Consider the following 18,245-nt stretch of genomic DNA (forward strand, 5'->3'; position numbering starts at 1 on the left):
TAACAAAACTTGTGTCACTGCCCAAATATTACTGGGCCTAGCTGTAGATAGATAGATAGATAGATAGATGTAGTCAAAGTATATGTCACATAAGGGGTAGAACTAAGGGCACAACATAACATAACTGATTAAAATGTTGTAATATAATATCCAGGATTCCAATTGTCTTGGAGGGCTAAGAAGGCTCAAAGAAAATGTAAATGTTTGGATCAGTTTGGCATCATATTTAAGTTACATAGCCACTTATATAACTTATATAGTCTCCTACTTGAGTTGCCATCTTTATGTTGAATATAACACGATATGTACTATTACTGCTGTCACATTCTTTAATCAAATCAGTAAGTATTGTGTACTGCAGAATAAGGCACTCAAAAAAACAAATTTGTCATATGAACGGTAACATAGGAAATAAGTCCACTGAAATATTTCTCAAAACCTACAAAAACTCAAGTAGAATATTCCTGATGTCTGAACCATTCAATCATTTGAGCAGAGCGAAAAAACTGCAAAAGCAGCAACTTGTAACCTAGAGAGAGTGCTACTGAAATGCTCCTCAGCGTTGACATGGTGATGACACTACCTAGAATAAGAAAAGGACGGGAAAATTGTCTTGAATTGTGGTGACCATTCAACGCTATATCTGTTTTTAGTGACTGTTTCTAGATCTTAATATTACACTGCCCTTGTTACAAACCTTTTTGTCCACTAAGACTATCTACACAAGAAAAACAACTGCAGGTGACAATAATGGCGCTGTTCATAAAATAGACCAGTAGGTTGTAAGCTGTTGTGTTCAAAACCTTTAATGTCATCACTTATTGAGATCAAACTTTCCATTGGTTGACAAAACCCAATGAGACTTCAAATTAATTGAAATTAAATAATAAAATCAAGCGCTTGTGCGGATGGAAAATGGTCCACACATTGCTTGAGTGAGGTGCAGAAGACCCAGTTGTCTCTCTACATAAGGTAAGTAAAAAAACTTTTGAGTGAACTACTCCTTTAAGATTGTGCCAACAACTATTGAGATCTGTTTTTTTGTAAATCAAAATAGGTTTCCTTTTGCTTACGTGCTAATATTAAGCAAATTAAAGATCAAGCTCGCACTACTATCTGTGTAATTTCTCTATATCCTTGTTCTTCTACCACTGGTAACATTTCTACCAATGTTCTCACCTCAAATCCGACCTTCTTTTGATCCTTTTCTTAATGGATTAATTCTAAATAGCCAGCCAAGCAGAGAAGCTCCAATACTGATATACTATAAAGGCTAGAATTGTACTTTTTAGCTAAATGAATGGTGCTTATCTTTGCTGACCTGTGGCTGACACTGAATGAAAACAAAAGATAGGTTGGCTCATAAATTCTGTATGGCCTGCAGTGTACCCCTGTAGGGCAAGATATTAGAATGTTAAAAAAGAGCAATGCAGACAAGAATCCTCCAGCTGCCAAAGATGCCATCTCACAGTGCAACATGCCCTGTGCTTAGAGACAGACTATTCAATCTCCAGAAAAAGACAATGCAAAAAAACCTGGAATGATGCCACAATTGAAAGAGGGCCCCATTTATTGTAGCGATTAATCACACAGTCAGAGGAATTTCATTGATCTAAACCCCCTTGGAATGAAAATTAATTTAGTTTTATCCATGACTCTGCGGCTACAGTTTGATGACTAATTCCACTTTTGTCTCAGCACTGTACTTTATTGTTAGGTTTAGCTGATACTACTATTGTTGCACTGATGTACCTGGTATCAAGAATACAGAGACTTGTTTTTTGCTTCTAATTTGTTATCTAGACATGGATAAACCATACCTTCCCATGGCATTTAACTTGGTCGACAAATGACTGACACACAACATTGACTGAAGAGATTTCAAGGGAAATTCATCTTTAAAAGTCCCTCAAAGCTGATAAATATCTAAATTAAGAATTACATGGACATTTGGTTTATCTGGTGGGTGATCATTGTAGCGAGATCGATGCTTTAGTCAATTTCACTACTTATTCACTGTTTGATTGTGCAGATCTTGTGTTCAGCAGAAATAAATAAGTAAGTGAGTCTGCTGGAGTGGTCAATACTTCCTGTTAGGGGTGGAGCCATATATGGGTGGACATTACTGGCTGACTAGTTTGGTAAAAGACGATATACAAACAAAAAACAAAAGAGCAAAAAAAGACTAAAACCATTTATAAACATTTCAAGATATTAAAAATGTTAATTACTTCAATGACTAGGAACTAGGAATGACTAGGAATGACATATATCATGATGATTTTTCCCTAGTATTTCCTGTTAGGCGCATTATAAGTGAGAAGAATAGTTATTTTATTCCTAATACTAAATGCAATTTTCCTTGATAGTAAAACTTTGTAAAACAGCCAGACACAAAGCCATCCATTTGAATCCATCATCATAATCATAGTCTTCAGCATCGCCATTATTATCTATTCCTCCAATCCGAATAGTGTGTCTATAATCTCACTTATCATAGACTTCCCCAACAATTGATTTCGACATTGCAAGCATTAGGTTCAACAGAATGTTTTGCAAGACTGCAGGATTGGGATGGTCCGCTGTGAGGAGGCACACAGACTGAAAACAAGAGCTTCATATTTTATCTGGGGTGTTTTCATCAGCCATTGGACAGTAGTGGTCAATTCAAACAATAAAAATAATAATAATAATAATAGGGCGGCGCAGTGGTTAGCACTTCGGCCTCTGGACCTGGTTCGATTCCGACAAAGGACCTTTATGTGTAGAGTGTTCTCCCCATGTCTGCATGCGTTACATCCGGGTTCTCCAGTTTTCTACCACAGTCCAAAACCATGCGTCAATTGGAAAAGATAGGGAAAATTGCCCTGAATAACTGATAGAGTGAATGTTGTTTGTCTTTGTATGTGTCTCTGCGATTGAATGTCGACCAGTCCAGGGTGTACCTCTTGCCGTTGACGGCTGGGATAGGCTGCAGCATCTCCTGTGATCCTGACTGCAGGGTAAACAGTAGAAGATAAATGTATGGATTGATAATAATATATATCATCATTATTATTATTATATTATTTTCATTATTATTGTTGTTGTTGTTGTTATAACACTCTTCTCTTAAAAAAAATATGATCATATCAATTATACCGCTGACAAGTGTCCAGACGTATTTCTGACCACTGAAAACAACCATTGCCTTTCCAGTCTCTGAGACTCTGAGTTTGCAAGCATGGAAAAATACAGTTATTTAGACCAGCCACAAATAAGGGTGGATCTTTGCTGATATTGATCTTATTCAGTGGAGTATCAGGTAAGTGATAGGTTCAGGTGTGGATAGCTAACTTCCTGACGTGTTCGGCATATCCTGGCTTGAAAAAAGAAGTGTCTAATATGGTTCTCTAGATAGAAATACCAGTTGCCTTAAAATTACATGACATGCACTGTCAATTCTAAACAAATCAAGTATGAATTGTGACAACACGTAACACATTATGATTAACTAGTACCTTTACAGTAGTGCCCCATTAAAATAGATGACAGTTTAATTGTGCTTCAAAAGTATATAGTTAAAGTATGATTGGATATTTTTGCTTTTATGATAACTTTACAACTGCAAAGTCAATAAGATATTTGCTGGTTTATTGATATTGCTCTTTTTTACACCAATTTCAATTAATTTCAAGGGGAGGCGCCACACTTTAATTACAAGTGGCTATAATTTACAGAATATTGCCATTTTTTTGGTTTGGATATTTCCAGAGACTTTGATATATAATACAGCATCAAGCCCACTGTATGAGAGAAGATATTTGTATCTCACTGTATCAGTTGACATTACTGTAATCCTAAATTTTGTCATACAAATAAATACTTACCCCGTATATATAAAAGCATGGTTGAAACAAGAGGCTCGAAACCATAGGTGTCAAATTCTCGCCCAGGGGCCAAAATTTGCCCCGTACTTTAACTATATTGGACTTGTAAAGCCATACCAAATGACTATTAGAGCTGGCTCGCCGGTATAATCTACAGTGCATGTATCGCTAATTCTGCAAATCCCAGAATTTTCTGCGGGTGTTTTGGCACAAAAATCACAACAGGACCCATAAACGCCCTCTCCTCTGTGTACAGTAGTCATAGCGACCTTATGCTAATACTGGCACCCTGCTACTTAGGCAGAAAACAGGATTTTGCATGTGTGCAATATTAAGTTATATGTTGTATAGTATTAAGCTTTGCTTGTTCCATATTCCAAACCTTGTTTGGGTCCCTATGAAAAGGTTTTTATATCTGGAGGAAGATTATTTATATCTGAAGGAAGATTTTTTTCATAAATATAAATGTTGGCCTGCGACTTTGTCCCAGTTTTGAATTTTGGCCCACAGTGTATTTGAGTTTCACACCCCTGCTCTAAGCGTTTTTTTACATGTTAGCAACCAATTTGAAACATATTCATTTTGTGGTAACTGTATGAAGCCTTATTCTAGCAGTTTGTTTGACCATCAGTCCAAATTGTGTGTAAATTTTCAATTCAAGGATGAACTGAGCACATTTCAGTTCCCTGGAGTCACAGTGACCTCTTAAAACTGTCATGTCTCAGCAAAGCTTCAAGAGTATTTTTTAATGTGTTTATTTAGATACTAATGGTCAAAGGACCAGATTCAAGAAGTCTTCACAAATATGTTTTTCTATAGCTCCTAAAATCAGAACTAATATTTGACAACATCTCAAAACATTTCTGATGTGAAATAAAGTTATGACAAAAAACTTCACTGATATGCTCTACTGTTTTTCATAAAAACATCTATGGCCCCCTATTGAAGAAATCTGAAAAACAGTTGAAAGATGAGATACATTTTGATTAAATTGTGTTTGTAAAATGTTTTCATGGAGGTAATGAGCTAATGGTCTGGTCTGAGCTAATGGGGGTGTCGTTCGTTGGAACAAAAAAGCAACTTTTTGGGTTTACCTGGATTGGAATGTGAAAAGGTAAAGTTAAACAAAGGAGTGAAACCTGTGGGATCACATGGACCGAGGCTCATGTGGAAGTTGGTTCTGCTGGTGAATCTTTCCTGGCTGTTTGGAGGGTGCAGATGGGTCTGATTCGTGTCTGCAAATCCATCTTGGTATTGATCTCAGTGAGACGTGATACATTTGTGAAAGGTTGTGTTCAGAGATGTTTTTTTCTGTTTTGACAAAGATAGCTTCTTTGACTCCTCTCTCTCATCTGTCTTCTCTGGCCAGAATACGTTGCTGTCTTCAAAAGAATGGCCCTTGTCCTTGAGGTGCAGGTGGACCGCAAAGTCCTGTCCTAAAGTGCTGGCTCTTCTTTGTTGGGTCAACGGTTTCCAGAGGTTGTTTGGCCATTACAATGTAGACGTCATCACAATCCTCAGTACAATTGACAGCACACACAACATTTTCTATCTAACGCTGGGATGTTTTGTCCTTGGGGTGCACCAGTTTTTGAGCACAAACTGGGGATAATCAGAACTCTACACCACCGGGAAAAGAACATCCCATTATCCGCCGAAGGCAGCAAGACTGAGGTACAACACATGAAGAAAGTCCTGAGATGCTGCGGCTATCCTAATTGGGCCTTCGCCAAATCAGGATCACCAGACAAAGAAACATAGAACAGGAGGAAGACAACAACAAACGATAGAACATCATCATCATCGTCATTTATCTTCTCAACCTACTGAGTAGGAGACACAGGCAGGTGGGTCAGTGTCCCTCTGGAAGTGGATGTACAATCTCAAAAAAAAAAAACAGACTTTGTATAGACCACTGTGAATGACAATGTTGTCATTGCCCACAAAAAAATCTACATTTGCATTTCCTGGGCGTACACCTTGAATGCCAGGATTGCAATTTTCTTAAAGTTGGGTCAAAGTGTATTTCATATTAAATTTCCTGGCACATTCTAGCATTCTGTGCTTTTATTATTGTAATACGGGGGAACATTCCTTTGCATCTCTTTTTTTCTTTTTTTTTTGAGATTGAAATATTTAACTGGCAAACTATAATTGGCCTGCCAGTAATCCCGAGGCCATTTTTTGTCTATCTCCGGGACAGCTACAGACTGTCTACAGCAGGCTTTCTCTGGCTCATTTTAGCTCCACATCCTCACACCATTTATAATTTGGATTCTGCAGAGTGATTGCCACTGGTTGTGGTGCTGTCAGCAGGCCCAGAGCCAAATGAACCATAAGAGATTGTGGCAATACAACACAGGTCCTTCTCTGATGATGCTGGAACAGAGCGGAAGCACAGGTCTGTAGTGCATTTGGCTGGGAGCAAACAGCTAATATAAGAAATACCGCTAGCCAGCCAAACGAACTAAATACAAAGCAGGGAGTAAGCAGTAGTTGTCAGCATAGTGTTATGACTCTCAATGATCAATAAACCAGGCATCTGTTTAAGTTTACTACGTTGTTCAACATGCGAAGCTGTTGTAAATGACATGAAAAAGCTGTTGAATGATTAACTTTATGGTAAATTATTTTCAAATGTCTAAAGATATCCTGATTGCTATGTTTTTAATCACTGCATATATATCCATGGAATTGTAGGAGGACATATGTGCAGAACAGGTGAATGTTTGAGAAAATTAAATATGCCTGACGTCTTAGTACTTTTCTCCCTAAAACATGTTGCTTTGATTGATGTCTGTGATTTAGTGTGATAGCTTTTTAAATAGAGCCACAAGACCAAATGCGTATTTAAATGTATACCTTATTGCCCATATCGTTTCCAAGTAACGTGCGGCTCATTACATTCAATGGGGTTCTGAAAGTGTTGTGTGAACCAATGTGTCCAGATCCTAGTGGGCGTGTAGCTCAGTGTATGAGGTCCTGGGTTAAATCCCCGGCATCTCCACTGAAAGTCACTTTGGATAAAAGCGTCTGCCAAATGACTGTATTCTATGTGTCATATAGTAGGACAAAATGGGGGCTTTCTGTTCTCCTTTGCTTTTAGCAGGGTTTTCAGCTGATAAACAGAAGATATAAAGAAATTCAAACATACTCTGAAATAGGATCCTGAAGGTCACACCTGCTCAAATAGCCTTGCTCCTGAACCAGGTTCAGACATTGATTTATTTTGTGTTGTACTGCCAGAAACTGTTTATTCAACCTTTATGTAACAAGGCAAGTTATTAAAACCATTATTTTTTTGAAAATGGTAGCTTGCAAAAGGAAAATCTTTTAGGAGGAAGAAGGTTGATAACAGAGAGACAAATGTCACAAGCTAAAAAGGCAGTAGCAAACATCCCAACATTTCCAGCACACCTGCAACTCTTATGGAATCAAAAAAAGCACTATGGGGGACAGCAAGGAAGTGACAGTGAAGCATACAAAGATCTAGAAGGGTGGCTGGCACACAACAGCCCCAAACCTTGTACTTTGTGCAGCCTCAAGCTTTGTACTGGGCCAATATTCCAAGTTTTGGTTGCTTAAAAAAACAGTATAGTTCAGAGTTAAGTTTCAATGTAGTTCTACGCAAATGACATACATTTTCGAGACAATTTTGACCACAGAGAGCATTCCCTGTATGCTGAAAAACAAATGCAGACAGCGTTATACTAATCGTGTTTAGCATATGACTTTTAGATTAATTTCAGCAAGAGAACATGATATTGAGCAATAAAAATAATAATAATTTTATTCTTCTTCTTATTATCAGCAATGATTTTATTAATATTAATATTAATGAAATGATTGCTGGTATTAACGGATCAATTTAACTGATTAAACTGATTGATTAATTCGCCGATTAATTATTAGTATTAACATTTTTATAAACATTAATATTAATTTTCCGAACCACAACCAAAACTTGGCATCTTGGCGCAGTGCAAAGAATATTTTGACCCAATTTTCAGAAAAAAATGCAATCATGGCATTCAAGGTGTATGTCCAGGAAATGCTCAACCTCAGTTAGTTGTCTTCGGTGGATGATGGGATGTTCTTGGCCAGGTGGCGTAGAGTTCTGATAACCCCCAGTTTGTGCTCAAAAACTGGTGCACCCCAAGGACATAACATCCCGGCATTAGATAGAAAATGTGGCGTGCGCTGTCACTTGCACTAAGGATTGTAATGATGTCTACATTGTAGTGGCCAAACAACCTCTGCAAACCGTTGACCCAACACAGCAGAGCCAGCACTTTAAGACAGGACTCTGCGGTCCACCTGCACCTGAAGGACATTTTTGTGGAGACTTCTTGAACCTGGTCCTCTGACCATTAGTATCTAAATAAACACATTAATATATACTCTTGAAGCTTTGCTGAGACGTGACGGTTTTAAGAGGTTACTGTGACTCCAGGGAACTGAAATGTGCTCAGTTCATCCTTGAATTGAAAATTTACACACAATTTGGACTGATAGTCAAACAAACTGCTAGAGTAAGGCCTCTGGCTGACAGCTAGTTACCACCAAGTGAGCATGTTTCAAATTGGTTGCTAACATGAAAAAGAAAAATGTTTAGAGCCTCTTGTTTCAACCATGCTTTTATAAATACTTGAGTAAGTTTTTATTTGTATGACAAAATTGAGGATTACAGTAATGTCATGTGACACAGAGATATAAATATCCCCTCTCATACAATGGGCTTGAAGCTGTATTATTTATCGAAGATTCTGGAAATATCAAAACCATAAAATGGCATAATTCTGTAAATTCTATCCACTTGTAATTGAAGTGTTGCCTCCCCTTGAAATTTGTTGACATTTGTGTCAAAAAGAAAGATATCAACAAATCAGCAAATATCTTACTGACTTCGCACTTGTTAAGTTATCGTAAAAGCAAACATATTTAATCATACTTTAATTAAATATAACTTTTGAAGGACATTAAAACTGTCTTCTATTTCAATGGGGCCCTACTATAAAGGTGTTAGTTAATCATAATGTGTTACATGTTGTCACAATTCATATTTGATTTGTTTCTAATTCTCTTTTAAGGCAACTGATATTTCTATCTAGAGAACCATATTGAACACTTTGTTTTGTCAAAGCAGGAAATGCCAAACACGTCAGTAAGGTAGCTATCCACTCGCCACACCAGATCTTATCTCTTACCTGATACTCCACTGAATGAGATCAATATCAGTAAAGATACCCCCCTTATTTGTGGCTGGTCTTAAAAACTGTATTTCTCCATAATTGCATACTCAGAGTCTCAGAGACTGGAAAGTCAAAGGTTGTTTTCAGAGGTCAGAAACACGTTTGGACACTTGAGGTGTAATTGATACAAACATGATAATTATTTTTAAGAAGAGTGTTATATTTGATCAAAGTATACCAAGGCTCAGTGAAGACACCGGTCTAATGGATTAGTCTGATATCTCATAATCTGCTTCATTGATCAGGTTTTCCCTCTTCATCTCTCTTAATCCCCCAGCTGAATACTCAAAGACCTCCTGGTTCTCTGCCTGAGATTTCGGAGAGCAGCATCAAAAAACATTTCCGAAATCCACTCACTACAACAGATTAGGCTTCCGGTCACTGTTCAGGCAACGTAAAATATCCTTGTTGTATATCAGGCAGAATTAAAATAAACAGCAATGTATATGCCTTCGTGTCCACCAAATTCAGATATTTATAGTTTGTGTTGTCAGTAACTTCAGATGTAAATCTCACTTTGAATGACTTTGCAATGAGTTACAAGATATCCCTGCATATCCACACTAACATGATCCAGATTTGACAGGTGTATTTTCTGCAGGCAAACAACTGAGAATAACTGTAGAGGTGATGATAGAGGCATTAAAAACATTATTACCTATTCTGGAGATTTCTTGATGAAAGCAGAATAGCTGGGGGTGGAAAATGAAACTGAATGCTCCAAGCATGGAGGTTTTTGTGGAAAAGAAAGATAACCAGCATTGAGCTACCAAAAGGGTTAATATTACAAGAAAAATATGTGACATTGAGGCAAACCAGTGACAGAAATATGGTGAACTTTAAGGACAACAGATAAAAGAGAAGCTGGTAAAAACGAGAATCATATTTTTTCAATGTGCCAGTGTCTCCTTGTCGCCGCCCCAATAACAGTAGCTCATTGGTATGTTCCTTTCAAACATATTACTTTGAAATCATTGCAAGAACTCCAGGAATGTCTTAAACTGCATATTCATTAAGATCAATCCACTAAATACTAAATTTTGTGAAGGACAAAATCCTCAGTGCAGCAGCTCGTAGAGCAGTTTGAGCATTTGTCTCCAAGTAATATCAAGTTTACATGTACAAGCACCCTGTTTTATACTCTTCAAGTAGCTGTGTTTTTTTCAGCATATAAAAACAAAAGCAAAACCAATCTTTGATATTCCCATAGATGTAAAGTCTAAAGACTAATCTCTATCTCTCAGCTTGGATTATTATTCAGGGAAAAGAACCATCACTTGCGATGAACATATTTCCTTATTTAGTGAAGTTACACTTGTTTGATTGAAAGGCATATTGTGACTAAATTCAATTTTTTGAAAACTTTATGATGGCCCTGGTTACTAGGGCTATTTCTAAAAAATCCCACATGACCCGGATCTGCCGACCTGTGAAAATATGAAGGAGGCAGGCCTGCTGGCAGAAGGCAATCAAAAACAAAGAAAATATTCACTTCATAAAAGAGATGAACAGCTTGCTTTGACAATCCAGCTCAAGCGTGCAGAGTGTATATTTTGAAGAAATCGGATATGTTACAAGTTTGGTCAAAAGTAGAAAGCTTGACAGGGGAAGAGAAATTAATGCAATATTAAGGCAAGGCTCAGCGAGAGAGCTGTATTTTCTGCTGCTGCTGCAGCTCTGGAGGACTTTTCTCAATCATCACAGAAACAAGTTCACGTCCCTGTCGCGTTCTCCAGGTGCCAAGATGGAGCCCTCTTGTGGTTTTCAGGAGGAGATGATAAGATGCAGCCTCTCAAGGGGTAAACCAACTTCAAGTGGGACCGATTGAACTCATCACACTCAGTTTGTGAAATTTTGCATTATTCTTTTGGAGCAGAAACACATCATTAATATCTGTCTTTTAAGTGTCTGTTTAACTACTATGAGGGGAAGAACTCATCCCCAAATAAAAGAGCTTTTGTCTGATTTGTGACGCTTCCCCATCTCACCGATGTGTCTTTACAAAAAATGTGAAATGTATTATTCATTTGTGAGGATTCATATTTTGGAGCTCACTATCATCTGCGTGAGCAAATATGATTTAGAAACAACAAATAATAATTTAGCAGTAAAGATTGACATTACTTTGATGATTTTAGTCACCAACTACCAACTATCATATAAATACAAGAACAAGATAACATAAAAAAGCAATGCATCAACACAACGGGGGGGGGGCATAAAAATTAGATTTTTATTCAGTTTATTTATTTATTTTCTTTTAATGATCTATACAGGTTGGCAAAACAGAGAGATAATGATGGAAAAGATGTACAACAAGTCTGGGTGATTAAGGATAGAGAGGGAAATGTATTGACAGATGCCAGAAGAGTGATGGGAAGATGGAAAGAGTACTTTGAAGAGCTGATGAATGTGGAAAATAAAAGCGAGGCAAGGGTAGAATACGTGACTATTGTTGACCACAAAGTGGCACAAATTAGTGAACGTGAAGTGAGGAAAGCATTGAAGAGGATGAAGAGTGGAAAAGTAGTTGGTCCTGATAATATACTCGTGGCACTGTGGGGGTGTCTAGGAGAGGCAGCGGTAGATTTCCTGACTCGATTATTCAACAGGATGTTCTACTGCCAGAGTGAGACGCTGCCCGAAGAATGGAGACGAAGCGTGATGGTGCCTATTTTTAAGAATAAAGGGGATGTGCAGAATTGCGGTAACTATGCAGGGATAAAGTTGATTAGCCATACAATGAAGTTATGGGAAAGAGTAGAGGAAACTAGACTAGTACTACAGATACGGTATTTGCTTTGAGAATGCTAATAGAGAAGTACAGAGAAGGCCAGAGGAAGCAGCATTGTTTTTGTAGACCTAGTAAAAGCATATGACAGGGTACCAAGAGAGGAGCTCTGGTACTGTATGAGGAAGTCTGAAATGGCAGAGAAGTATGTTAAACTGGTGCAGGACATGTATGCCAGCTGTGAGACAGTGGTGCAGTGTGCTGTAGGGATAACAGAGAAGTTCAAGGTGGAGGTGGGACTCCATCAGGGATCAGCTCTGACCCCCTTCTTGTTTGCAATGGTGATGGGCGGGCTGACAGATGAGGTTAGACAGGAATGTCCATGGACCATGATGTTTGCAGATGACATTGTGATCTGTAGTGAGAGAAGAAAACAGGTAGAGGAAAGTCTAGAGAGGTGAAGGTATGCTCTGGAAAGGAAAGGAATGAAAGCTAGTCACAGCAAGACAGAGTATATGTGTGTGAATGAGAGGAACTCAGGTGGTACGGTGAGGCCACAGGGAGTGGAGATCAAGAAGCTGGAGGATTTCAGGTACTTGGGATCAACAGTCCAGAGCAATGGAGAGTGTGGAAAAGAGGTGAAGAGACGAATCCAAGCAGGTTGGAATGGGTGGAGAAAAGTGTCAGGGGTACTATGTGATAGAAGACTTTCAGCCAGAATGAAAGGAAAGGTGTACAAGACAGTGATGAGACCAGCGATGCTGTATGGCCAAGAAACAGTTACAATGACGAAAAGACAGGAGGCAGAACTAGAGGATGCAGAGATGAAGCTGCTGAGATTCTCTTTGGGAGTGACCAGGATGGATAGGATCAGGAATGAGTCCAACAGAGGAGCAGCGCCTGTTTGATGTTTTGGAGAGAAGGTCAGAGAAGCCAGACTGAGATGGTTCGGTCATGTACAAAGGAGGAATAGAGACTATATTGGTAGACGGATGCTGGAATTGGAGCTGCCAGGCAGGAGGTCTCGAGGAGGACCAAAGAGAAGATTTATGGACGTAGTAAGAGATGATATGAAGGTAGTTGGTGTGAGAGAGGAGGATACAGAGAATAGGGTTGGATGGAGAAAGTTGATCGCTGTGGCGACCCCTGAGGGGAAAAGCCAAAAGAAGAAGAAGATTTATTTATTTTCTTCTACTGCTAGAAACTGCACACCTTTGGGTTTTGGACTAGTCTCAAACACATTAAATATAATCTGCTGGATTTTTGCCTTTCAGGCAGCTCCAAAGGAGTAATAGTGGTAGTTGTTATTGTATTTTATTTTATTTTTTGACCGCATGCTTTATGGTATGTAATGCATTATAAGACCAATGTCATGTATGTGTTGAGTGGCTCCCTTGCTGAAGAAAAAAGTAAACAAGCTGACATTTGAATAAAGGCAAGGAATCAAGGATGAAAAATAAATTAATAAATAAAAGAAATGAATGTTATTGCTTTCTGAATGGTAAACAGGGCCAGTACAGCATGCTCGCTCCAGCATGCCATCTTCCATCATTGCACTCTTTCTCTCTCAGGACAAGCAAGAAGACTACTGTGAATGTTTCATCATTTAAATGCAGAATAGTCTCCTTTTCCATGGTCAGATTGCCTCATGGATTTGAATATCTAATTCCATGTGCTTATTTCCTGCTGACACTGTCGGAAGACCATATATACAGTGTATGCATAAATATATGTTAGCACATCTGGTCTGCTTCTGGATGACAAAGGCCAAAAGTGGATGACTTGAACCGTCCTTTTTAAAGGCTGCCAATATCACATTGAAACTCGGTCAATTCTATTTTGTTAGTAAAAAAAACTTTGAACTAACTTAGCACTATCATTTACAACTAGGTACCCATTTCACTATTAACGTTGTTATTGTTATGCTATGGTTTGAAGAATAAATTTGCTGCATCTTTACCGCGGTCTGATGCAGACACTTGTGTGTTTGATGCTCAGTTGATGGAAGTGTTTTGATACAGATGATGGATTTGGAGGAAAATGTAACTCCCTCCCCCTTGTGCAGTAACTTCATCGGCTATAAACGACAAGAAAACTAAAACTTCTGATAATTACTTAAGTCAAACTAATGTTTGGTTGCAGTCATTTTGGAAAACCTTGATGAAATGGATCAGATAAGTTACAGCTGGTTGGCTGAATGATGACATTATGTTCACAATAACGATGTGACTTTGTAAACACGAAGTGATTAATTCAGTTCTTAAATGACACAAATCAACTGTGCTCACAAAATCTGAATGTTCTGAGAAAACTCATCTCGAAGTAGCTCCAAATCTTTTAGCCTTCTCAATTTGACGTATGCACTGTTATTATATGTATATGGAGCGGAAAAGCGAGATGGGATCACATTTCGTTGCTCAAGAAGCTGTAAAAAAACACTGTTATGACAGGTGTGAATGGATCTCCTCTTGCCGTCGCACCAGCCGAGAAAAAAAAAAACACTAATGAAGACCCCAAAAACAAAAAGGGTAAAGGAAACAAACCGGAGCTATACGTCAAGAATTTAGATGATGCATCTAATTGGGGAGAAAAAACAAAAACACCTGAGAGACAGACCTCAACAGACGCCTAGTTCCTGAATGGAGAAGAAACAGCCAGATAAAATCATAATAGAGGAGAAGAAGAAACAACTGAAAGATTATATGGTTTTAAATAAGTACTGAAGCATATTCTGGAAACAACAATTGCACTCACTGAGCATTTCTGAGCGCTGCCACAGCTTTGTGCAATTTGGCACAGAGTATCGTCATCCTACAACTGACTTTTGAGTTTTGGCGTGTGCCAATCAAATGCAACAATTTGAAGACGAGATCACAATTTTCTGAGCATCTCTTCAACAATTTGGATACAAATCACAGACATTATCATGCAAGGAAATACTAGCACTTTGCTGTCCTGAGTCCATAATTGCATAGTTGTTTTCTTCCCTGTAATATTACACGGGGCTTTAGAAAAAAAAATACATATTTAATTCCCCACGAAAGGGATCCATATCACACTCACCAGCCACAACTCTTGCACTGAGGGGAGGAAGGTGCGCTCCTCATCCCCCACCGCTAATCCACCTTTAGTGTCACCTTGAGAATCGACACAATGGTGTCCTACATTGAGGGCAACCAGGGATGCCTTCCTGGAGGCTTGTGATGAGTTAGTTTGTTGGTATTTTATGTGTCTCAAAACGCAGGAGATGAATAACCCTGAGTTGGATAAGGAGGTGAAAAGTTATTGGATAAGGCTATGAATTGCAGTTGTCGAACCTTTGCTTTCCAGCACGCACGACCTGTTCACGGGACGAGAAGTCAAACCCCCGTCGGGATGCTCTGCCTACTTTGCGACCCGGATATACCGCACCGCTCGACGCAGCTGCCGCGCCGCTCCATCTCCCCGCGAAACGCGAAAAAAAGAAGAATCTCACAGCGAAAGAAAGAAAGAAAGAAAGAAAGACAAGAAAGAAAGAAGGAAAGAAAAAGATCGGGATAAAACACGATACAACCATGCGTTCCCTCCCTGCAGCATCCCCATAAAGTCTCTCCGCTCCTGCATCCCCGTGACAGCGATGAAAAAGGGGAAAGAAAATGTGAATGGCGTGAGTGAATGTACCTGTAACTCCACGCTATAGGCCTCGTATAAGTGCGTCGGAAACACCGCCAGATGATGCTGCACTTGGAGTGAAACTGTATAATCCATGAAACGGAGGATGCAGAATAACCACGGAGACACGTCCACTCCTGGCAGCGGGACTACATTGTAGTAGGATCCGCCGCGGCTCTCCGCCCAGCTGCGCCTCCATTGGTCGCTGCGCGCCGCTTGTCAGCTCCGTCAATATTCGAGGCAGGGCGGGACACATCGGATTTTGGCTCTCAAACCTGAAGGCAGGTGACTGACACATAAATACAGCTTCGGAGACACACTTCAGATCGTTCTGATTTCCCTGTTGCTTGGTAAATGTTTGACTGAAACGACTTCCATAAACTACTGACAACATGACGACTGAATTCTGAATTCAAACATTGTGTTTACGGCATTTTATTGCAGAAAATGAAAAAATTGTTAAAATTCTAATAAAAATATAAAGTAAAAGAAGTTCACATTCATTTAAACAAGCTATTACTAATGTTTTAATTTTAGAAAAAAATTGACTGACAAATAAATACAGCTTTGGAGACACACTTCAAATGGTTCTGATTTTCCTGTTGCTTGGCATACGTTTGAATGTGATTTGTGTTTTCCGGCATTTATTTGCAGAAAATGAAAAAATTGCTAAAATACCAATAAAAATGTAAAGTAAAAGAAGTTCAAATTGATTTAAACAAGCTTTTACTACTGTTTTGATTTTAGAAAAAAATGACTGACAAATAAATACAGCTTCGAAGACACACTTCAAATCGGTCTGATTTTCCTGTTGCTTGGTAAATGTTTGACTAAAACGCATTCTAAAAACTACAAACAACACGACGACTGAATTCTAGATTCAAACATTGTGTTTACGGCATTTATTTGCAGAAAATGAAAAATTTGTTAAAATTCCAATAAAAATGTTAAGTAAAAGAAGTTCACATTCATTTAAACAACCTATTAGTACTGTTTTCATTTTAGAAAAAAATTGACTGACAAATAAACACAGCTTCGGAGATACACTTCAAATGGTTCTGATTTTCCTGTTGCTTGGTATATGTTTGAATGTGATTTGTGTTTTGCGGCATTTATTTGCAGAAAATGAAAAAATTGCTAAAATACCAATAAAAATGTAAAGTAAAAGAAGTTCAAATTGATTTAAACAAGCTTTTACTACTGTTTTGATTTTAGAAAAAAATGACTGACAAATAAATACAGCTTCGAAGACACACTTCAAATCGGTCTGATTTTCCTGTTGCTTGGTAAATGTTTGACTAAAACGCATTCTAAAAACTACAAACAACACGACGACTGAATTCTAAATTCAAACATTGTGTTTACGGCATATTTATGCAGAAAATGAAAAAAATGTTAAAATACCAATAAAAATATAAAGTAAAAGAAGTTCACATTCATTTAAACAAGCTATTACTACTGTTTTGATTTTAGAAAAAAATGACTGACAAATAAATACAGCTTCGAAGACACACTTCAAATCGGTCTGATTTTCCTGTTGCTTGGTAAATGTTTGACTAAAACGCATTCTAAAAACTACAAACAACACGACGACTGAATTCTAAATTCAAACATTGTGTTTACGGCATATTTATGCAGAAAATGAAAAAAATGTTAAAATACCAATAAAAATATAAAGTAAAAGAAGTTCACATTCATTTAAACAAGCTATTACTACTGTTTTCATTTTAGAAAAAATTGACTGACAAATAAATACAGCTTCGGAGACACACTTCATACCGTTCTGATTTTCCTGTTGCTTGGTATATGTTTGACTGTGATTTGTGATTTGCGGCATTTATTTGCAGAAAATGAAAAATTGTTAAAATACTAATGAAAATTTAATGTAAAGTAAAAGAAGTTCACATTCATTTAAACAACCCATTATTACTATTTTAATTTTAGAAAAAATTGACTGACAAATAAATACAGCTTCGGAGACACCCTTCAAATCATTCAGATTTTCCTGTTTCCATGTTGGAGTAAAACAAATTCTATAAACTACAGACAACACGACGACTGAATTCTAAATTCAAACATTGTGATTTACGGCATACTTTTGCAGAAAACGAAAAAAATGTTAAAATACCAATAAAAATGTGAAGAAAAAGAAGTTCACATTCATTTAAACAACCTATTACTACTGTTTTAATTTTAGAAAAAAAAAAAGCATTATTTGGAGGAATAACCCTGATTTGCGTGCTTGGCACCAATCTTACATTTCTGTTGAGTGACTTCAAGTATTCAAGCTCAGCTTTGTTTCATGGCTCGTGACTGTCCATCTTCTTCGTGATCACGTTCCAGAGGTTTTCAGTGGGTTACAGGTCTGGAAATTGGGTTGGCCATGATATGATCTTCGTCTTGTGGCCCTTCATTGACACCTTGATCGACCTAGCTACGTGGCATCAAGTATCGTGCTGCTGGAAAATCCAGTCCTCAAAGTTGGGGAACATTGTCAAAGCAGAAGGCAGCGAGATTTCCTCCGGGAAAACCTTGAACATGGCTTGAGTCATGCATCCTTTTTAACAACTACAGGCTTGCTGAAGCATCCCCAGATTGTTACGCATCCTAAACCAAATTTCACTGTGGGCGTGAGACATAGTGTTTTGCAGGCTTCTCCACATCTCCATTAGACGACCAAAGCTGAAACTTAAACTCCTGTCAGAAGACGACTTTCCTGTAGTCCTCTATGGTCAAATCCTT

General features: G+C 38.1%; 1 protein-coding gene across 1 annotated transcript in view; it reads right to left on the minus strand.

Annotated features, from left to right (window-relative positions):
- The window catches only part of zmat4a (zinc finger, matrin-type 4a), a 156,362-nt gene extending 140,685 nt beyond the window's left edge, over positions 1–15,677 (minus strand). Inside the window, exon 1 of the mRNA XM_086169614.1 lies at positions 15,513–15,677. Within this exon, the coding sequence (XP_086025740.1) occupies positions 15,513–15,599 (87 nt within the window). The 5' untranslated portion in view covers positions 15,600–15,677. The remainder of the gene's footprint in view (positions 1–15,512) is intronic.
- Positions 15,678–18,245: the final 2,568 nt, after the last annotated feature.

The sequence above is a fragment of the Fistularia commersonii genome, chromosome 22, assembly GCF_037954325.1.
Source record: "Fistularia commersonii isolate RoL2024-O1a breed Wild chromosome 22, RoL_Fcom_v1.0, whole genome shotgun sequence".
NCBI lineage: Eukaryota > Metazoa > Chordata > Actinopteri > Syngnathiformes > Fistulariidae > Fistularia > Fistularia commersonii.